The sequence below is a fragment of the Danio rerio genome, chromosome 10 (genome assembly GCF_052040795.2).
Source record: "Danio rerio strain M-AB ecotype USA chromosome 10, GRCz13ab, whole genome shotgun sequence".
Lineage (NCBI taxonomy): Eukaryota > Metazoa > Chordata > Actinopteri > Cypriniformes > Danionidae > Danio > Danio rerio.
In genome coordinates, this window is record NC_141030.1 from 2,495,001 (window position 1) to 2,519,162 (window position 24,162).

Genomic DNA, 24,162 nt, shown 5'->3' on the forward strand with positions numbered 1-24,162 from the left:
CTGACACCCTGGACAAATCTGACTCCCCTTTGCGTGCATGCACGTCGCACAGTGCTTTCAGCTATCACAGTGGTTAATCAGAAACCTTTTATCAATCATTTCTTCTGCAATTGACAGCAAGAACGAACATAGATGCCTCTGGTGGATTCGTGAAAACAAAACAAAACAATTTACATACTAGGATGGATTTTATGATCTCCAGAAATATATACAGAGGTACATATCAATAATAAGCCTGGGTTGGTAATAAGGTGTACCTTTTTAAATATGCATATGCATATGCATATGCTCTTCATCTTTTACAGTCAAGTAATGCCTTTGTGCTTTCCATTTCAGGCATTTTCTGGGAACTCCAATGCTGACAGTGTAGTGATGTACAAACTCCAGCAACCAGTGGTGGCTCAGTATCTCCGGATCCTGCCGCTCGACTGGAACCCCAACGGGAGGATCGGCCTGAGGCTTGAGGCTTACGGCTGCCAATACAGTGAGTATTTAATATATCAATATATATTGCTTTCTCAGTATTAAACACGTGATTTCCTAGAAGCCGATGACAAAAATTGACTCAAGTTTTAGCAAAAACCTAAACAAATATACAACATGCAAATAAACCCTTATTGGATTATTAGTCTTGTGTAATAACAAAGGAACGACAAGGAGGAAGTACTGAACTACTGAAATGTATTTAATACGTTGTATGAAAGGCTTTCTTAGTCATGACAGCTTAAAGAAGTCTTCAAGATGGAAAATGGAGCTGCATGCACTGCAAAATCATCAGGGGGGATTTTTTAGACTGCAACAGAGCCTAAATATCTTGATGGTTCTGTGGGTCTCATCTACAGTACAGTATGAACTCTGGTCTTTAGTTCGTATTTTCTGCCGGATTCTGATCAGCGGATTGGCCATTCTCCTAGATTTATTTTCTTTTCTGAAAGCAGTTTTCTTGGATGTGTTTGTGATCATTGTCTTGCTTGAAATGTCCTCACCGGTTTCATCTTCATCATCTGGTAATGTTGGTATTGTGACTGAAGCAGATAATTGGTGCGTTCCAAATGGGATACATCGCCCATGAAAAAATCATGGCCGCCATATTGAAGTGTCGTTCCAAATCGAAGTGATCAAAACTGGCCACTTTAAAGGGTCCTTTGGAATGAAGGATTTTGAAAAATACTACTGATGTACACTTTAGCTAATTATATTTTGAGAAGGGAATCTGTTTGGTGTCATACACTGCTCTCAATTTGTTAGGGCTCATCCATATGCTTTAATCCTTTCAGAAGGACCCTCCGAAGTGATTAGGGCATACAAATAAGCCCTTCAGGATAGAATCCTACCAGTATTTATTCACATTGACGAGGGGCAGGTGCTGAAAAACTTCCAAAAGATTTCAGCTGCTGTCTGGGCTTTCCATGTGTTTTTACACCTTCCTTTCTTCATGTTTTCAATACTTCTTTCCCTGCAATATTTGATTTTATTGTACACAACTTAATTCCTAAACTAAATAGATTTGTTTTCTTTGTATGTATCGATTGATTTGGTTGTTACTGGCATCTGGTGAACATTTTAAGCCAACAGCACCTTTAGACATATATTTACTGAGAGAAATGATGACTTGTTCAATAGTTGTTTGACCTTCATTATATGTATTTTTATTCATTCCCTAAAACCAGTTTGAACCATATACAGGTCCTGAAGCCTTTTTACCACTGGCATACAGTATACATGACCTCTGCTGAAAGAAGCCACTTGAAAGTGTGCCCTTTAAAATCACATATTAAATATAATATGTGGCTTAAATGTATAATTTAACTGCTAGAAATTTTTGACACAGAAGTTGGCCTTGTTGCTATTTAGAAAAGACTTTGAAGCAGACGCCACATATCTTACTATATTCTGTTAATCTCTTGTAATTATATGTTTTTATATAATTATTTTTTAACTTGTTCATTTATTTATTTATGAAAAACTCATGTATGCTAAATGATTTTTACTCATTTCTAAGCCATTAATTCATTCAGATGTACTTTTTAAATTATTTCATAATAGAGTCATATTTAAAATACCACTATTTTGAAACCCACTGAAGCAAAAGCCATAATTTACTATGTTATGTTTCGAATCCTGTAAATATCCTTATCCTTGTTTGTTTGTTTATTTATTTATTTGTATTTTTTGCTTGTTTGTTTGTTTGATTGAATATGAAAATACCATATATGCTAAGTAATTTTTATAAAAAAAATTGTTTATATATATATATATATATATATATATATATATATATATATATATATATACATATATATATATATATATATATATATATATATATATATATATATATATATATATATATATATATATGCATATATATATATATATATATATATATATATATATATATATATATATATATATATATATATATATATATGCATATATATATATATATATATATATATATATATATATATATATATATATATATATATATATATATATATATATATGCATGGTTTCTGCTACATTCATTCTTCCATGGCAGGGCACCATGCCAAAATTGATCCCGCCATGGCTGCATTAGAGTTTTTCATTCAAAACATTCAGTCGTGTTTTTTTAATAGTGGGTGATAATCGCACCAAAACGTATTAAAAGGTAAGTGAATTATAACAGCGCAAACTTTTCTGTAACCGTAGTAGTGCTGTGCGTTATTTGTTTAACCCTCTAAGGTGACGTGCTGACAGGTGCGTGAACCATGAGGCCAGCAAACACAATGTATAGCCGATTGACTTTACTTCAGGATGCATTAATATTGCTCTGTGGGTCTATTAGACACTTTCATAAATATTCCTAGCAAATCTTATAAATGTTGGAGATATACTGGTTACATAAATGCACTAAATCGCACTTTAGCAGCATTTATTTGAGAGCGCACAAGAAGATCTGTGCTTGAGCAGCGTATATTTGAGGGGGCGTGCAAGAAGCTTTGTGCACGAGCAGAGGAATCAGCTTGCAAGCAAAGAGATTTGCATGCTGTGGTCTATTACATAAATGCGATCTCGACTTGTAATACTGCGCTCACAACATTTGTCATTGAAATAACGGCACAGGTAGTTGGTAGATCTGTTTAAAAAAGACCTGCGGCCACAGCTGGAAAAAATCCTAGAGGATTACTGCATATATATATATATATGTATAAGGTATATATATGTATAAGGTATATATATGTATAAGGTATATATAAGGTTGTTTCGTTCACATCTGCAGCGGCTTAGTCCTCAATTTGTCAGGGGTCACCACAGCATAAAGAACGGAAAACTATTCCGGCATATTTTTTATGCAGCGTATGTCCTTTCACCTGCAAACCAGTACTGGGACACACCCATACAAACTCATTCACACTCATACACTACGGCCAGTTAGTTCATCAAATTCATCGTGCATGTGTTTGGCCTGTGGGGGAAAACGCAGCACTCGGAGGGAAACCCACGCCAACACGAGGAGAACATGCAAACTCCACACACTGACCCAGCCAGGACTCAAACCAGCGACCTTCTTGCTGTGAGGCGACAATGTAAACGACTGAACAGCGTTAACGACGATTCTGTTATTAAATACTCATCCTCATGTCTTTCCAAATCCTTCAGATTGTCGTTGGTGAATATAATGCCATCAAATTTAACCAGATTTCACTTTCTCAGCGAGGTCAGCAGGACAGTGTTGTTTCAGACTTTCATCCATAGACACATTGTTTTGTTCACAGCACCAGGGATTTTTACAGCTCCAAAAGTATTTTCAAGTGCAGCACAAGGCTTTAAATGCCTACCATCTCCCAAAATAGATACACATTAAGTCTGCTTTGTACAAAGAAAAAGAAAGATAAGCTTTGGATTGGCTGTAGTATGTGCATCTCGAAACAGCAGGCATCTCTATTCATGCATTGTGTGCAGGTCAGATATTGTGCAGCCTCCAGCTATGAGTATGAATGAAACATAAATTCCATGAGTTCTGTAATGCTCACATTGCCTAGTCTGCAGTTTTTTTTAACAACAACATTAATTTTAATAAAATAAAATAAATAAATACATTAATACATTAATAAATAAATGATACCAGTGCTTCCCACAGGTTTGAAACATTCTTGCGGTGCTAGCCGGATTGAGCAACCCAGGCTCATTCTGAAAATGTAGTCCAGCGGATGTTTTGGAAACCGCAAAAAACGTCCAGGGAGGTACGTATTTGTGCAGTTTTTGTTGTCGCGAATCCACGAGAGGGCGCTGTGTGCGCTTTTTCGTATCTCGAACGTCTCTCGCAAGTGCCGCTCGCACCCGCGCTGTTCTCGCGTCAACCCACCAGAGGCCGCTGTTTGACTGATCGAATGATTGACTGCGCGACCAGCCAATCAGCTGACCCACCCTCCTCCTTCCTTAAACCCAACCAGTTTTACAGATTGACCCGCCCGCCCGCTCACTTCCCTAAACCCGAGCAACATTTTATTAAAGCCGTTTAGAAAAAGAAAAGCCCTCGTCTGTTTTTTTTTTTTTTTAACCACGTTTTTGGATTTCACCACGTTCTCACCCTGTTATGAACTCGTTCGCGTTATTTTTTGGATTCTGTTTTTGTCTTACCTGATTTCTGGAACCGCTCTTCCCCGGACTCGAACCCAGAAGCCTTTGTCAACTCCTCCTCTCTGCATCTGAAGTCCGCCAACGCACACAATGAACTGACCGGACAAACTTGCTGCGGCGGGAAAGAACTCCACACGCAGGTAAGCAGTCAGCCGGCAAGCTCGAAAGGGAACGGCGTCACACAGCCACGTAGCGTTCGCTTAAAAAAATGAAATGCAGCCATACGCACCTCCCAGGACGTATTTCGCAGTCTCCAGAAACGTCCACGGGACTATGTTTTCAGAATGAGCTTGGGTTGGGATTGAGGCACACTTTTTACCCATGACACATAAATGGTCGACTACATGCGACAAAAAAAAAAAAAAAAGATTTTTAACATTTTTTAAACATTTCTTTTCAATGGGTTAGTTCAAGTTCACGTTGCTTATTGGTATAAGACTTTGTACAGGACTGCCAAAGCATTTTAGACATGTGTAATATAATAACATCATCAGAATAATAAAATTAACAGCAAATGAGAATTAAATGACAGAAAAAAATCGATAAAAACAGGCAAAATCTATCAAAAATTATAATAATAACATGAACAAAAAGATTGTAGATTATTTAAGTAGCAAATGGATTGATTAACCATTTGTAATTGTGTACATATATTTTGCTGCCAGTGTAGATGTCCTCTCAGAGTATATTTAGAACTGTTTAGTGTTTCTCTCGTCCTTGTGGTTGTACGTGAGCAGTCAGCTGCGAAGCCAAACAAAGGTAGGCTTAAATTAAAAAGTAATGCAAAATCGCATACAACTAATGACAACTTTAGAAAGCAAAATCAAAAGCCGAACACAACAAGCAGTTCGACACTTGTAGGTCGAGAGAAGCTTTCCACTGGTTAATCAATCGCAAATGTTTGGTTATCAAGGGCGGACAAAGAAATAGGATGATATGTTAATATACCTACATTTAAAACATTTGTAAGCAAATAATTTATTTCATTCATTTTCTTTTCAGCCTATTAATCAGGGGTTGCCACAGCGAAATGAACCGGCAACTTATCCAGCAAATGTTTTATGCAGCGGATGCCCTTCCAGTTGCAACCCATCACTGGGAAAGCAAATAATTTACTAATAAATAAATAAATAAATAAATAAATAAAACAAATGAATGTGGGCATGGCAGTGACGCAGTAGGTAGTGCTGTCGCCTCACAGCAAGAAGGTTGCTGGTTCGTTGGTTCGAACCTCGGCTCAGTTGGCGTTTCTGTGTGGAGTTTGCATGTTTTCCCTGCCTTCGCGTGGGTTTCCTCCGGGTGCTCCGGTTTCCCCCACAGTCCAAAGACATGCGGTACAGGTGAATTGGGTAGGCTAAATTGTCGGTAGTGTGTGTGGATGTTTCCCAGAGATGGGTTGCGGCTGGAAGGGCATCCGCTGCATAAAAACTTGCTGGATAAGTTGGCAGTTCATTCCGCTGTGGCGACCCCGGATTAATAAAGGGACTAAGCCGACAAGAAAATGAATGAATGAATAAATGAATGAACAAATGAATGTACTAATGAATAAAAAAAGTTAAATAACAAAATAAAATTACACTAATAGAAACATGGAAATAGAAATAAATTAGTAAATAAAATAATATAGTAAATATAATATAATAATATCTATAAAATATATATGTAAATAAATTATAAATGTTAATATAAAAAACAAGTGAAAAATAAATAAATATATAAACAGACAAATAATAACCATTATAATAATAATAATAATAATAATAATAATAATAATAATAATAATAACCATAATAATAATAATAATAACCATAATAAGAATAATAATAACAACAACAATAATAATAATAATAATAATAATAATAATAACCATAATAATAATAATAATAATAATACCAATAATAATAATAATAATAATAATAATAATAATAATAACCATAATAATAGTAATAACAATAATAATAATAATAATAATAATAACCATAATAATAATAATAATAACCATAATAATAATAATAATGATAATAATAATAATAATAATAATCCCTGTGTTCGTGTGGGTGTCCTCCAGGGCATCTTTTGTCCTGTGGCTCTGTAGAAATGAGCTCTATTGTCAGTGAATTCCACAAGGGCAAAACTGCATTTTTCGACTGTCTCTGTCATCGAGAGCTGTCAGCAAAAGCACCTGTCAACATTTATACAATGTTTATTTGCCTGGAGTGCATTAACAGAGTGTTTGGCTCGTGTCCATCTTCATGAATACAGCAGACCATTAGGAACGGGCTGTTATTCGCACAGATGTATAATTTATCTATGGAGCTGGTGCTGGTGTTGGAGAGTGTCAGGCACTTGCATCATTTCTGTCGACCTCAGGTTTAAACTCTCTCTGCACAGGTGAAGATGCTGAGCTGTTCCTCCATACATCAGACCTGCACGACGATGTTGTTTTCCACATTAATTATCAGTTTAATACTTGCCCTCGAGGGGTTGTTGACATGCCGACTGCACAAACAAACAGATCAATGTCTCGAAAGTGTCGCCGAGTGTTTCAGGAGGTCAGACTACTTTGTTTGTTTGTTTGGTAACACTTTACTTGAAGGGGTGTTCATAAGACTGTCATTAAACATTTAGAATCATGACATGAAACCTGTCATGAATGGGAATGAGATTTTATGCATCTTTATAACTAATGATTATCAATGTCATTTGCTCAGTTATGCAATTTTAAACGCAAATGACATTGTTTTCAATGACAACTTGACATAAATAAATACATCATAACTTGTTTTTGTCTTGGTCATGGCAACTGTCATGGCAATTGACATTGTCAAGACAACATAACTTGTTATAAATCTGTCATAAACACGATTGTTATGAAGACATTATAAATTGTACTTTTTAAAAAGCCATTTCTTATTAATTATTTTTATTTATTAGTTTGTTTATTAAATCATTCATTTATTAAATAATTTATTCATGCATTCATTCATTCATTCATGCATACATGCATGCATGCATGCATTCATTTATTATTTATTTATTTATTTACTTATTTATTTAAATTATTTAATAATTTATTTATTTGTTTGTTTGTTTATGTATTTATTTGATTAATTATTTGTTTTAAATATATTTTTTCATTCATTCATTCATGCATTCATTCATTTATTCATTTTTTATTTATTTATTCATTTATTTATTTATTTTTTATTTATTTAAATTATTTCATATTTTTTGTTTGTTTGTTTATGTATTTATTTTATTAATTATTTGTTAGAAATATATTTATTCATATATTCATTTATTTAATAAGTTATTTATTTATTTATTTTAATAATTTATTCATTTATTCATTTAATTATTTGTTTGTTTATTTATTTATCTATTTATTTTTTAAATATTATCTATTATTTATTTTGGTATTTATTGTGACTGTTTATTTACATATTTTGCTTTGTTAATGTTTATTTATCCATTATTTATATTTTGTTGTAACGTATTTTATGTATAGTTCATTATTTACTTACCCAATGTTATTTATTTGTTTGTTCAATTATGTATTGTATTTCATTATTGTTCACTGATGAATAACTAAATATTTATTTTGCTTCAGTTCATTATTATTTATTTCAACTTTGTTTATCTTTATTTGTTTTTTTATTTACTAATTTATTTTATTGTTATGCATCACAATGTATTATTTATTGTTGCTATGTTAGTTTATTAATTAGTTAACTTTTAATGAAGTTCATTTAATCCTTAGGTCATCAAATAAAGTTTTACTACAATTTTCTCAGTCACGACCTAAACTGAAAGGAGATAGAGCCTTTGCTTACACTGCTCCATGTTTGTGCAACCAGCTGCCACCAGACATTACGAGTGCTTATTCTCTCTTTATTTTTAAGTCCAGAATTAAAACACATGTTTATTCTATTGCCTTCCCTGGCTTTTAATATTGATTGTGCATTTTAACAGTCATACTATTATTCTTATTATGACTTTTATTGTTATTTTACTCTTTTTTTAGAATATGACATGATTTTGCTCAGTACTTTGGTCAGTGCCAGTTGCCAGTTCGTTTATAAATGAGCTTTTTAAATAAACTTACTGTCTGTCTGTCTGTCTGTCTGTCTGTCTATCTGTCTGTCTGTCTGTCTGTCTGTCTGTCTGTCTATCTGTCTATCTGTCTATGTATCTATCCATCTATCTAGCTATCTATCTGTTTGTTTCTTGAATCTGATTGGCTGATTGCTGTGCAATATTCTGCAAATAACAGCACACGTCTGGCCTCTTCACCCTCACCTTTGTGTATTACTCCGCCCACATACAGTGACAAGCAGAGGACACTCTACAGTTTGACAAATATTGCTACTGTTGGACAACATAATGTACAAACAAAGCTATTTTGAAAAAGTTAGATATCTGTAACCGTTGACTTCCATGGTACTTGATTTTCCTACTAAGAAAATCAATGATTGCAGGTTTTTCAAACACTTTGGACTTTGGAGCACCCGGAGGAGTATGAATATAGGAGTTGTGTTATTGCAAAATATTGCTTGGATATCAGCCAATCAGATTCAAGAACCAGACAGAACTGTTGTATAATTATACAGTTCAGAGTCAGAATTATAAGCCTCCCTTTGGATTTTTTTTCTTTTTTTAATATTTCCCAAATGATGTTTATCAGAGCTAGGAAATTTTCATAGAATGTCTGATAATATTTTTTCTTCTGGAGAAAGTCTTATTTGTTTTATTTTGGCCACAATCAAAGCAGTTATTAATTTTTTAAACACAATTTTAAGGACAACATTATTAGCCCCTAATAAGTCTACAAAGCAAACCATCGTTATACAATAACTTGCCTAATTACCCTAACCTGCCTAGTTAACCAAATTAACCTAATCAAGCCTTTAAATATCACTTTAAGCTGTATAGAAGTACCCTGGAGATTATCTAGTCAAATATTATTTACTGTCATCATGACAAAGATAAAATAAATCAGTTATTAGAGATGAGTTATTAAAACTATTATGTTTAGAAATGTATTGAATAAATCGTCTCTCCGTTAAACAGAAATTGGGGAAAAAATAAACAGGGGGCTAATAATTCTGACTTCAACTGTATATACTAGTTATGTGCACTAAAGTCAGGTTGAATGTGAGGTGGATATGTGATGTAATGATCATCGCTGAGAGAATATCTGCATCTGCATTTGTTTAATCGTTAATCTGAGGTAATTAGTTTCATTACTGTGTAATTCCATATAATGTGTGATGCTGCCTGGCACTCTGAAATGTTTTGCAGCGCTTGGAAAACGTGAGTGTGACATACCGCATGCGTACCTCTTCTTATTAGCTATGTAAAGACGCTATAGGTGAAAGTCCCCTTTTGTTGACTCGCAACTTAAGACCTGCGCATTGCAAGGCCGTGTATGCGGTTGAATTTAAATTAAATAACTTGCCATCCCTAGTAGCAAAGAATTCTGGCCCAGATTTGGCATAAAGCTGGCACAGCAGGCATTCATCCGGCACTGGCATACAGCATGTGGGCCAAACATGGCCCGGGTTTGGCAGAGGTGGCACCGTCTTTAAGCCGGCACACAAGATTTGGGCCAGATGAAAAACGTAGTATTTGGCCCAGATTGAAAAATTTGATAAGTAGGCCATGTGAGTTTGGCCGGTCTTGACCCACATTTAAAATACACTAAAATCATTTTTGAGTAAAGAAAAAAAATTCTACCAATCAGGTCACTTTAAGAAAAAGCGTGCCCATAGTGTGCCTAAAGCGCATCACTCCATGGGTTTATCAATTTCATTGCAATCGTGACACACCAACCTATCTGGCCCAGTTCAGGCCCAGTTAGGAGTTATTAACTTGGCTGAGACTTGGCCCAGATATGGTCCGTGATTGGCCCTTGTCTGGAAGCCAGATTTGGTCATGTATTGTAATTCACTGCGGCATGTGGGCCAAGCAAAACCTGATTGTGTGGGCCAGAGCTGGGCCAGAGAAATTTTGCTATGTGGGATGTCACCCTGCAGCCCAAGACCGGTTACTCACTGAAGCTAAGCAGGGCTGAGCCTGGTCAGTACCTGGATGGAGACCACTAGGGAACACTAGGTTGCTGTTGTAAGTGGTGTTAGTGAGGCCAGCAGGGGGCGCTCAACCTGTGGTCTGTGTGAGTCCTAATGCCCCAGTAAAAGTGAAGGGGACACTGTACTGTCAGTGGGCGCCGTCTTTCTGATGAGACGTTAAACTGAGGTCCTGACTCTCTGTGGTCATTAAAAATCCCATGGCACTTCTCGTAAAAGAGCAGGGGTGTAACCCCGGTGTCCTGGCCAAAGTCCCTCTATCGGCCCTAACGATCATGGCCTCCCAATCATCCCCTCTCCACCGAATTGGCTCTATTACTGTCTCTCCACCAATAGCTGGTGTGTGGTGAGCGCACTGGCGCCGTTGTCCTGTGGCAGCCGTCGCATCATCCAAGTGGAGGCTGCACACTGGTGGTGGTGTGGAGAAACCCCCCTCATGATTGTGAAGCGCTTTGGGTGTATGGCCATACACAATAAATGCGCTGTATAAACACACATTACATTACATTTTACATTACAAATACTTCATGCGGGCCGATCAAAGAAGTCCAGCAGGCCACATGTGGCATGGGGGCCCTAAAATGCCCGGGGTCTGATCCAGACTTTTTTTTTTTGCAGAATTAAGCCCTTCAGTCTCATCCAATCAGCCTGCTCTGTTGCCTCTGATCATTGAGCTGTTTTTCCATCAGTTCTCCTCGTGTGTCCTCAGGGTCAGACGTGGCTGGTTTTGATGGTGCTGCTCACCTGCTCTACAGGCCGGATCCCGGTGTCAATCCTGCAGATAAAGACATGTTATCCATGAACTTCAAAACCATGCAGAGCTCCGGCCTTCTGCTGCACATGGAGGCTCACAGCGGACACACACTGACTCTGGACCTGTTCAAAGGAAGACTTATACTGCAGCTAAAAAAAGGTACTGACTTTCATAATGCATCTGCTGGGATCCACAAACACCTTCATTTAGGGTGATCAGTGAGCCTCTTATCTGTAAAATGATTTAGTTTCAGACATTAAAGGTGCAGCAGGTGTTTGTCTTCAGAAACATGTTTTGTTGTGCTGGTTAAAAGTCTCTTCATATTCCAATAGTAATGATTAAAATAATAGATCCATAATTCTGATAAGTAGCCTAAACTATATGTCAGCAGATGTAGATATGTACAACTGTGCACCCGTTTACGCAGATCTGCCATTTGCACGTGCTCAAGAGACAGCAGTAAAAACAAATGCTGAATCAAAACTCGGTAAAATCCTGAATCCATATTGGAGTGAGTTTTGCAGGCTGGAAAAAGGATGACACAGTGGCTGGAGAATTTCTTTTAGACAGGTAATGTTCTGTTTTAAAACTATTTTTAGTCACGCAAAGCTGATGTAGATTGTGTTGTTATGAAAAGGTTATATGCACAGAAGTGTTGTTCAGCCACTAAAATCTCCTGGTGAAAGGCTGATGTGACTATTTTCTGTTTCATAAGGACCTATATATATATATATATTAGGGAAAAATAAACAGGGGGGCTAATATATATATATATGTATATATATATATATATATATATATATATATATATATATATATATATATATATATATATATATATATATATATATATATATATATATATATATATATATATATATATTAGCCCCCTTTATTTAGTATTAGTTTCTAGTATTAGAAAAATATTAGTTTATTTTTCCCTAATTTTCCCCAAGGGGGGCTAATAATTCTGACTTCAACTGAATATATGTATGTATTGAATTCAGAATCATTAGCCCCTTCCCATTCCCAGAGATAGGTTGCGGCTGGAAGGGCATCCGCTGTGTAAAAACTTGCTGGATAAGTTGGCGGTTCATTCTGCTGTGGCGACCCCGAATTAATAAAGGGACTAAGCCGACAAGAAAATGAATGAATGAATGAATGAATGAATGTATGAATAGCCCCTTCCCTTTTGATTTTTTTCCTTTTAAATTTTCAACCAAAATATTAGTCCCTTTAAGCTATTTTTTTTACTTGCCTAACATTATATTTCCCAATATAATATTTGGCATAGTAAATAATAATATTTACTATGCCTAAATATTTCCCAAATGATGTTTAACAGAGCAAGGAAATTTTCACCGTATGTCTAATAATATTTTTTTCTTCTGGAGAAAGTCTTATTTGTTTTATTTTGGCTAGAATAAAAGCAGTTATTCATTTTTAAACACCCTTTTAGGGACAATATTATTAGCCCCTTTAAGCGAATTTTTTTTCAAAGGTCTACAAAACAACCCATCATTATACAATAACTTGCCTAATTACCCTAACCTGCCTAGTTACCCTAATTAACCTAGTTAAGCCTTTACATGTCACTTTAAGCTGTATAGAAGTGTCTTAAAAAATATCTAGTCAAGTATTATTTACTGCATCATGGCAAAGATAAAATAAATCAGTTATTAGAGATGAGTTATTAAAACTGTTATGATTAGAAATGTGTTGAAAAAAAATCTGCTCTACGTTAAACAGAAATTGGAGGAAAAAATAAACAGGGGGGCTAATAATACTGACTTCAGCTGTATACATAAATAAAGGTCACATATAAATAAGTACATTTCTGAGTAAGAAAAAAAGCCTTCACATGTTGTCAAAACAGTACAGAAATGGCACTATATTGTGATATGTACATTATCAGGATGCGAGATGGCTTATATCCTGATGAGATTTTTTTCTAAACCTAACCATACACTGAAGTATGCTGCTAGTGGAAAGCATTGGAGAAACAGACAGGATAATAAAGTGATCTCATTTATGGCTCTTCTTTTGCATATTTTCTCTTGCAGTCTTAGTCTGTGCTTGTGGAGCTGCAGTTTGACAATTAAACGTCTGCGTTCGATTTGCCATTTACGTTTGACTTTGGCATTTGTAAATGTGCAGATTACAGCGCCGGAGGAAGCGTGCGCTGTTTTGATCAGATCTCAGACATTTCTGAAGTCTCTCTGACCTCAGTTGGGGTGGTCTAGAGGAGTCTGAATGCCTCGGGTCTGTAAATCTCTGATTGTCCACCTGCTCTTGGCCTTTTCCATCGTAAAAAAGTCTGACAGCCACACTTTCCACACTCTTTCACCATAATATCAAGTAAATCGAAGCAGCCAGTTGTCATTTATTACAGGAGTTTCTGGAAGTGCCAAAGTGTTTCTCCTGGCAGATTTTGGGAAATGCTCGTCTTGTTCTGCTGTTGTTTTTTGGAGATGATGATGGCCATGCATTTCTCGTTTCTAAATCAGATTTACTGTGCTGTCAGGACATTGTAGTTCACTCCGGATTGTTTTGTTGGACATTAAAATGTTGCCGATTAGGGCTGAATGTTCACTATAGATATATTTTAGGCAATTTTATACTGTTTACTGCATGTTAACTACCTTGATGTTTAAACTACATCAAATTAACATCTTAAGGCCTGTGCACAACGAGAAGTTTTTTGCTCGCATATTCCGTCAACGTTTGACTAAATAAAGGGCGTCAATGACTAAATAAAGGGCGTCAATGTGATCGTGCACATGCACAAAACGGCAAGCGCCAAAGCGTCATTTAAAAAAAAAAACGCCTTATGCTTGTTTTTTGTTTTGTTTTGATGCGCCGCATCAAAACTTTCTCCACCAATCAGGTTGGCACTTTTGTTCACGTACACGGAGCTGCTGAAGTTACAGTAACCAGCACTTGGGGGCGCTCAAACGCAAAACTGTCAATGCGAGCGCACATTTGAAGAAGATGTCCAGAGCAAGTGTGCCGCAAGCCTGCGTTTGAGTGAAGGTCTCTGCCGTTAGATCACCCCCTGGGGGCTGGCTGCAGTACAAGTCATAAAGCCCGCCTCCTCCGTGTTAATGAAGGAGACTTGAGCCCAAATAAAAAAAATTATTACACTTGCAATAAAAAGTCCTGAAAGATGGTTCTGGTCGATTAAGGCACTGGTTATTGTGCTGAGATAGGTGCAGATCTTCATTTTTGTAAACAGTTTGTTTTTAGCAGTAATTTAATGCTGGGCGTGTCATCGTGATTGACAGCTGTGATTGACAGTTTCTCAAAGCAGCGCGTCTGAGCTTCGGCAGGAGACTGAAGTGTTATTATTAGATTTCTGTGTTATTTTACCATGACAAAATGAGTTCAGCAGTAAACTACAGTTTCTGACATACATGATCTGGTGGAACACTGTTTAATATTCGCTAAGGTCAGGGCTTTTTTCGGGCTTTATTAGTTTGCTGATACACGCCTAACCACCCAGATAGCAAAACACACTCGGGCCAGTTCTGGCTAGATTCTCGCCTGCCGGAGACTTACCCCTCAGAGCTCAGACTGACTACCTCTGCTGGACCTACTCCGGATGCCTGGACTCACTGCCCGATTCCAGCCCAAGTCAATCGAGGCAGATGCGGCGGCCGAGCGAGCCGGCGCTGCCGCATGCGAGCCAGAATCAGCCCACGACGCCGCGAGTAGGATATGTGCGCTGCGCCTGGAGCTGGAGCGATTGAATATATAAAACCCTCATATTTGTTAACGTTATTACATCCATTTGTGTTGATATGAACGCAAACGCATGCTGAGAAGTTCGGGGGGCGTGGTTGATTTTACATAAAGCGTTTGGTTGGAAGCTCGACTCAGCTCATTTTCGCGGCTCCTCCTCTGGCTCCATCAGACAGTCCTTCTGCGCATGTCAAGGCTCCAATTTCAGCAGTCTTTTGCGACAGTTTGTGCCCGTCAAGCAGGCGTTTTGCCCTCAAGGCGTTCAATGGGAAAATGGGCTGTCGCGTCGTCCATGTTTTTTACAGTCATTGGTCCAGAGGCGATATGAACATGGAGCTGCTTGACTCAAAAAAACATCAGATATCGATTAAGAAAAGTCTTGTAATTCATTTTTAAAGTCATTTTTGAAACCAATATTAAATGTTAATTTATTTAAATTTGTCTAAATTCGTTTAGACTTCAAGGTAGTCAGTTAACATCAAATCAATTTGCATGTTTGATGTATTTTTGACGTGTTTTTAAAGTGGGGAAATTGTGTAAATTTCGCCTGATTTTTTTTGTTTTTTTTGGGACAACTTAATTGCTAAATGTTAAATCCACATAAAAATTTGCAACAAAAAAAGGAAAGTTCTGTAATCAATTTTCATGTGTTTTGTTGACACCAGTGTTAGATGTAAATTTAATGTCTATATGACATCAATGTTGCCAAATGATGAAGCAAAACGAAGCAGCCAGTTGTCATTTATTAGAAGAGTTTCTGGAAGTGTTTCTTATGTTGATAACGGCTTAACTCTGTTTATGGAAAATGCTCGTCGTGTTCTGCTGTTGTTGTTTGGAGATGATGATGGCCATGCATTTCTCGCCTTTACATGAGATTTACTGTGCCGTGAGGACACTGTACCTCAGAGCCGTCGCTCAGGAGTGTTTTATTGGACATTAAAATGTTGCCGTTTAGGCCTGAATGTTGACAATAAATCTCTTTAGGCAGCTTTTATACTGTTTCCTGCCACAGATCTGTGTCTGGAGGCTCCACCAACCACACTGAAGAAGAAATGGTGCCGCGTTTTACTTGGAAACCATTTTCATGCTGAAATTGATAGTAAATATGACAAATGATTACAGAAGGATTCAAGAGTAGAAGTAGAAAGACTGAAAGAGTGCTTTCCTGTAAGTGTACTCTGGTAATGTTTTGGACCAAAAAAAAAAGGTTTTACAATCTGAATAAAGAAGAGATGTACGAATGTGTTTCAAGAGTTACTTAGATATACTTGGCATTTATAGCAGGTTTGGCATGTTGCCCGGGAGAGAACCCTGAGCTCAGAGATACTTGAGCCCAAGGCTCAATAAGCATACAAGGGAATCCAAAATCAGGTCTCGAGAGCTCCCCTTAGAAATGGGATGAAAAGGAGGAGCTGGGGTGGAAGGGGGGATTCTTCCAAAACGAAGATAGAGCAGTAGGGAGAAAACAATCCATTTATAGTAAGCTTGGATCACTCTGATGGATTATTACTGATTACAGATGCTCAATCATATCCCATGCTCCTCTTAAAATTAATTTGTGTGTATGGGTGTTTCCCAGGTTGATCCTGGAAGGGCATCTGCTGCGTAAAAATATGCTGGAATAGTTGGTGGTTCATTCTGCTGTAGCGACCCCTGATAATCACAGACTAAGCCGAAGGAAAATTATTGATTGAACTTTATAGTTCAAAGTTGTAACAGAAACACTTTACATTTATTAAGTAAAGTCAACTTGTCACTTTCAAGGCGATGGGTTTACTCGCTTACTCGCATACAGTGCAGGTCTGCTGATCAGAATGAGTCAGTGGAGCACAACTGGGTTTTCATGTGACGCTCATGATGTTGTTGTTGTTTTGATGCAGAGGCAGATGTTCGTCTCTGGCAAGCGCTCGCTGCTGTCTGTGCCGGAAAATACATCCGCAAACAAGCTGTGACATGAAGATTTATGCCCCATATCCCAAACTCTTTTATTTTGCCGGTAGTTTGCATTCATCAATCTGTCGCTTTGTATTGTGCTCCAGTGCTTCAGGCTTTGTCCACAACTTTCCCACTATAGTTTCAATTTCAATATTCAATGTTTTGAACAATCCTTTATAATTTGGTTGACTTGGTTTGTTTTGTAGTTTGCCAAACACTTTCAATTTAACTCTCAACTCATTCAATTATTCATTTTTATTTGACTTAGTCCCTTTATTTATCAGAGGTCGCTACAGCGAAATGAACCTCCAACTATTCTGAAATATGTTTATTGCAGCAGATGCCCTTCCAGCCATTAATAGGAAACACCCATACACACTTATTCACACACACACACACACACTCATACACAACCAATTCAGCTTATTCAGTTCACCTATGTCTTTGGACTGTGGGGGAAACCATAGCACCTTGACGAAACCCACGGCAAAATGAGGAGAACATGCAAACTCTACAACTGACTCAGCTGGGACTTGAGCCAGCAACCTTCTTGCTGTGAGGTGACAGTGCTAACCACTAAGCCACCGTGCTGCCCTTTGACACTCAACTGGTCAACAATATTACTAGGACCGTGTATTGTAACGATACGCATTTTTAAAAGTATTTCTTTTGCTTATGTGTGATGTTTCAACAGTAGTCATTTGAAGTGAATCCAAGAAAGTTTTTCCAATCTGTTCTAAGACAAGGGCAGCACAAGGCTTAACACTGTTGCCTTACAGCAAGAAGGTCGCTGGTTCGAATCCTGGCTGGGTCAGTTGGCATTGTGGAGTTTGCATGTTCTCCCCGTGTTGGCGTGGGTTTCCTCCGGGTGCTCCGGTTTCCCCCATAGTTCAAACACATGCACTATAGGTGAATTGGATGAACTAAATTGGCCGTAGTGTATGAGCGTATGTGTGAATAAGTATGTATGGGTGTTTCCCAGTACTGGGTTGCAGCTGGAAGGGCATCCGCTGCATAAAACATATGCTGGAATAATTGGCGGTTCATTCTGCTGTGGCAACCCCTGATAAATAAGGGACTAAGTTGAAGAAAAATTAATAAATGAATGTTCTAAGACATGAATGGGTGTTGTTCAATAATTTGAGGAAAACGTTAATGAAAGGTTTTGATCCACTTCAGATGTTGACTACTGTATATAGAAAATGTCAAACTTAATCATTCAAATAAATGCTCGATAAATAAAATAAAACATTTCAATCTCAATTAAATGTTAAAAGAAATATTACTAGACAATACGCAAGTCTAAAAACTTAAGCTGAGCCACAACGTGGTTTAAAGCTGAATAGAAACACCTCTTCTTCTGCTTGTTTGACTTCTGGTGTTCCCCAGAGCTTTTTATCACAGCGGACTGGTCAACGATTGACAATTTTACCGCAGCCCAGTGGGGTGGCCTAAGCTTTAGCTCAAAAAAATGCTTAATGTGTTGTTGTTCTTTAATTTTGATCTCCAATGTGAATAATATTAAAAAAGGTTAGGATTATCAAATGTGTTTCTGTTCTGCTTAATAGCAAAATAATGAGAGATATCTTTGATAAATTGTTATAACTTTTGTAAAAAGTCAAGTTTACATACAATAAGATGATTCTGCCTCTGGAAAAGCTCAGATGATGGTGTTGAGGTTTTGGAAGTTTCTGATTGGCTAATTGACATTTTAATTGACAATCAACATTTGTGTTAATTGGAGGCACAACTGTAGAATAGTGTTGAAGGAAAACCTCAAACACACTGCTTCCTTGTGTGACAACATGAGAAAATCAACAAGCCAGAATCAACAACAAAGCCAGATTACAGTTTGCTAAATTACACTGGGAAAAAGAATAATTGTTGGAGACATGTCCTGTGCTCTGGTGGATAATAATGAGCAGTGTTACATTTGGAGGACAAAGGGGAAAGCTTACAAGCCTAGGAACACCATCCCAACTGTGCAGTATGGGGGCGGCAGCATCATGTTGTGGGGCTGTTTTGCTGCAGGAGGGACTGGTCCACTTCACAGCATAGATGGCATCATGAAGACAGAACATTATGGGGAAATACTGAAGCAACATCTCAAGACATCAGCCAGGAAATTAAAACTTGGCCACAGATGGGTCTTCCAAACAAACCATGACCCTAAGCGTACTGTTAAATTAGTTCAAACGTGCTTTAAGGACAACAGATTGAATGTTTTGGAGTGGCCATCACAAAGCCCTGATCTCAATCCTATAGAAAATGTGTGAGCAGAGTTGAAAAAGCTTGTGCGAGCAAGACAGTCTACACATCTGACTCAGTTACACCCATATTGTCAGGAGGAATGGGCCAAAAATTCCTGCAAACTATTGTGAGAAGCTTGTGGAAGGATACTAAACAGAATGATTTAGAATCAGACATTTTTTTAAAATGGCTAGGTTCCTTTTGAGTGTAGGTAAACTTCTGGTTTCAACTGTATGTAATAGTTCTTAATTATTTTAATCTGTCAATAAGTGAGTTAAGAGAGGTGAGCAAATTAATTTAGTTTTTTTCTTTTTGACAAAAGATTATTTTGCTTGTTTTAAGGATAAACTCACTTCATTTTAGCATATTTTTCCTTAAAACAAGCCAATATGTTGTGCCTGTCTAGAAAAAAAAGCTTCTTGAATTATGAATCGTTAGATATTTGGACTAGAAACAAGACAACTTCTCTTTTTTTGCATTGTTGACTGGCATATGTGAATATGAAACACAGCACACTTTTAGCTCAGTTTAGATCAGCTAAAAACTTTGCATACACATTTGACTTTTGTAGAATTCATGAGCTTCTGCTGTAAAAAATAAACAAAAAAAACTGTAATACATTTTAAAGCCTCGATAACTGACTTTACACCTTCTGAAGTTGACGCGCTCTCAGCTGCAGATGTGTGAAATAAACTGTGGCGTGGGCCGATTTGGAGATACTCAGATTTGACACTCGGGCAGCCAAATCTTGACACACTTCTGCTGTGTGTTTGTACGGTTATATTAGGAACTGGTGTATTTTTGGGAAGAAAAGGCAACCGAAATGTTCCCGTTGCGTAAACAGGATGACATTCAGGTGTCATTTTGTGGATGAGTTTTGTTTACAGCAGCAAGGAGAATCTTTAGGATGGCATTCAGGGTTATATGAATATTTTTACGAACAATTGTGTGGGGCTTTGCCTTTGCATGAAGTCAAAAGTAAAATCCTAAAGCAACTATTCAGGGACGCATTCATGGAGATTATTCGCCCTCCTGTCATTTTATTTTTTAAATATTTCCCAAATGATGTTGAACCGATTCTGGAATTTTTCACAGAATTTCCTATAATATTTTTTCTTCTGGAGAAAGTCTTATTTGTTTTATTTCGGCTAGAATAAAAGCAGTTTTTAATTGTTTAAAGACCATTTTAAGGTCAATATTATTAGCCCCCTAAGCATAATTTGTTTTTATTGTCTCCAGAACAAACCACTGTTATACAATGGCTTGCCTAATTACCCTAACTTATCTAATTAACCTAGTCAAGCCTTTAAATGTCACTTTAAGCTGAATACTAGTATCTTAAAAAATATCTAGTCAAATATACATTGGGCTAATAATTCTGACTTCATCTGTTCTTCTTTCTCATCTGTGTTCATCTTCTAAAACAAATATAAGGATCGCTGTCATACGAGTGAACAGCCTTGCTGCTTTCAGCCTTGACCTCACCTGTTTCTATTCTCATGTTTTACTTGCATTATACGAGGTACAAAGATCATAAAAGATTGAAGAGTGGCCTACTAAATGATATATTGCATCAGGGCCATCAACACTGTGCCCAGATGTGCCTGAAAGCATAGAGCATGTTTGTATTCTGATGGTCACCGTCACTCTTATGATTTACCTTGAGATGTTACATGATGAAAAACATATTAGAAATGCATGCATACGGCTACATGCAAGGGATCCATTCAAAAAGGCATATTCATTTAGAAAGAAACAGTCCTCTCTAGTGTTTTACAGACATCACTAGTCTCTTAAACTAATTTTGATCTTTGTTTGGCAATCTCTTTACTGACTGTTATTGTTTTTAGACAGTACTTTTGCATTACCCATTTTCAGGTTTTCAATCAGGTTAAGGTCAGGACTGTGGGCTGCCATTTCATTGTTGCTTCAACAAACTATTTTACCTCTTCAAAAAAAGAGTTGAAAATAAAACCAACAACGACTAGTCATCACTGGTTACTCACAGTCATTACTAGTCTCTCACATTAATGTTGATCGTCTTTTCATCAACAAACTTTAACAAACTACTTTACCGGTTTAAACAAGGCTGATTCATATAGAAAGAAAGCAAGTCAAAAAAGTACAAAAAAAACTTGCCATCATTAGGAATTTTGACGTTCTCTTCGTCAATCTCTTCACTGACTTTAGATATTTTTTAGACTACTTTTGCATCACCAATTTTCAGTCAGGTTTAGGTCGGGACTGTGGGCTGCCATTTCAGCATTGCTTCAATAAACTACGTTACCCGTTCAAAAAGACTGACTCGTTTAGAAAGAAAGCAAGTCAAAAAAGTTTAAAAAACAACAACCAGTCATCACTAGTCTCTCACACTAATTTTGATGTTCTCTTTGTCAATCTCTTCACTGACTTTGTTTTTTTAGACAGTACTTTTGCATCACCGATTTTCATGAGATTTTTAATCAGGTTTAGATCAGGGCTATGGGCTGCCATTTCATTATTGCCTCAATAAACTACTTTACGTGTTCAAAAAGGCTGATTCATTTAGAAAGTAAGCAAGTGGAAAAAAAGTCTCTCACTAATTTTGATCCTCTCTTTGTCAATCTCTTCTCTGACTGTAGTTTTTTTAGACAGTTTTGCATCACTAAACAGTACTTTTGCATCATTAATTTTCAAGAGATTTTCAATCAGGTTTAGGTCAGGTCTGTGGACTGCAATTTCATCATTGCTTCAATAAACTACTTTACGTATTCAAAAAGGCTGATTCGTTTAGAAAGAAAGCAAGTGACAATAAATAAATAAATAAATAAATAAATAAATAAATAAATAAATAAATAACAATTAAAACTAGACTCTAAGAAATAAAAATACGCAAGCTCTCACTGGGGTGGTACCTTTTCAAAAGGTGCAAATTTAAACCAACAAGGTCCATTAATACCTCAAGGGTACATATTAGTACCTAAAAAGTACAAAAATTGTCCTCTTAAATGTTTAAGGTGCTAATACGTACTTTTTAGGTACCAATATGGACCCTTTAAGTACAAATGTGTACTTTTTTAAAAGGTACCACCCAAGCTTGCGTACCTTTATTTTTGACAGTGTAGTCATCACTAGTCTCCAACACTAAGTTTGATCTTTTCTTCATCAATCTCTTCACTGACTGTAGATTTTTAGACAGTACGTTTGTACCACCAATTTTCAAGGGATTTTCAATCAGGTTAAGGTCAGGACTGTGGGCTGCCATTTCAATATTGCTCCAATCACCCACTTTTTCTGTTGAGAGTTTTCTTGTTCTGATGAAAACTCTAATACTAAGGAATTGTACCTGAATGTGTCCCTGAATTGTTGCTTCAGGATTTTTATATTCGACGTTAAGTATGCAAAGCACCATTTTTAAAATTATAATAATATAATATTTTGAAAAGCAAGTGGCTCTTTATTAATGGGATAGTTCACCCAATAATGAAAGGTTCTGTCATGATTTACTTACCCTTTACTTGTTTCCAACATTAGAGTTTCTTCTGTCTGTTGAATATAAAAGATGATATTTTGACAAAGGTTGTAAATCATTGACTTTTAGAGTATTTGTTTTTCCTGCTCTGGGAGTTAATATAAGGAGAAGAACATATTTTGAAGAAAGCTGTAAACTAACTCTAGCCCCAATTATCAACTTCCATGGTGCTTGGTTTTTTCTACTATGGAAGTCAACGGGTTAGGGTTAAGGTTAGGTCTACAGTGTTCTTCAAAATATCTTCTTTTGTGTTCGACTGACGAAATAAACACATAAAGCTTTTGAACCACTTGGTTTGGAGAAAATAGTAGATTTGACATTTTGGGCTGAACTATTCCTCCAATACATCACTGATTCAGTGACTTCATGATTCTCTCAGCAGATAATTCATTGATTCTCACTAACAGAGTTTCTTTTACCTGTTGAACGCAAAGTACAATACTTTTACAGATTTAGGAAATCTGCAATCCTTGATTTCCTTAGTATTTGTTTTTCCTTCTATGGAAGTTAATGGTAAAGCTACTATGGAGAAGAAAATATTTTGTAGAAAGCTATAAACCTAACCCTAATTATTACTGCCATAGTATTTGTGTTTCCTACTATGGACATCAATGGTTAGGTCTTTAGCATTCTTCAAAATATCTTATGTTGTGTTTGACTGAAGAAATGAACTCATAAATGTTTCGAACCACTTGCTTTGAAGAAATAAGTCAGTACATTTTGCATTTTTTGGGTGAACTATTCCTTCAATACATCACTGAGTCATTAACTTCATGATTCGTTCAGCAAATGATTCCTTGATTCATACAAAAGTGTTGCTACATATGGAGAGAAGAGTGTACTATAAAAATGTTTAAAGTAGCCAGACTTTAGTGGCTTCCTAACCAACTCATGTCCTGTCATGTCATGTCATGTGTGTGTGTGTTCTAGGCAGGGCTTTATCAGCTGATTTCCACCCTCTCTGGTCTGTCGGGAGTCTTCTGGACGACCAGCACTGGCACCACGTCAGCATTGAACGGGTTAGAGGACTGGTCAACTTCACCGTGGACAAAAACACCCAGCAGTTCCAGCTCCCCGAGTACTGGAGCCGCTCCGAGATTGACGAGGTGAGCCCTTAACGAACTCAACGCACACAATTAGTCCAGGATAACTAACTGAGCAGCTCAGACGGCATTAATTATACATACAACTTAAATGAACTCGTGAAAACGTCCGTGTGTAATTAGTTGAGTTGAGTTTAGATCTAAGTAATTCACTTT

At 36.8% G+C, this 24,162-nt stretch overlaps 1 protein-coding gene and 1 long non-coding RNA gene across 8 annotated transcripts in view; both read left to right on the forward strand.

Annotated features, from left to right (window-relative positions):
- Positions 1-24,162, forward strand: part of cntnap3 (contactin associated protein family member 3) — a 231,396-nt gene that overhangs the window by 94,942 nt on the left and 112,292 nt on the right. For all 7 annotated transcript variants that reach the window (XR_015500683.1, XM_087269955.1, XM_087269957.1 and 4 more), the window contains exons 4-6: positions 337-484; positions 11,422-11,625; positions 23,834-24,009. Coding sequence is in view for 6 of the 7 variants with exons in the window: in XM_087269955.1 (XP_087126081.1) it covers positions 337-484; positions 11,422-11,625; positions 23,834-24,009 (528 nt within the window). In the remaining variant the exon portion in view is untranslated. The remainder of the gene's footprint in view (positions 1-336; positions 485-11,421; positions 11,626-23,833; positions 24,010-24,162) is intronic.
- LOC147841944 (uncharacterized) lies at positions 13,149-19,983 on the forward strand. The gene is made up of 3 exons (XR_015500729.1): positions 13,149-14,470; positions 15,525-16,786; positions 18,125-19,983. It is a non-coding gene; the product is annotated as an uncharacterized LOC147841944 (long non-coding RNA).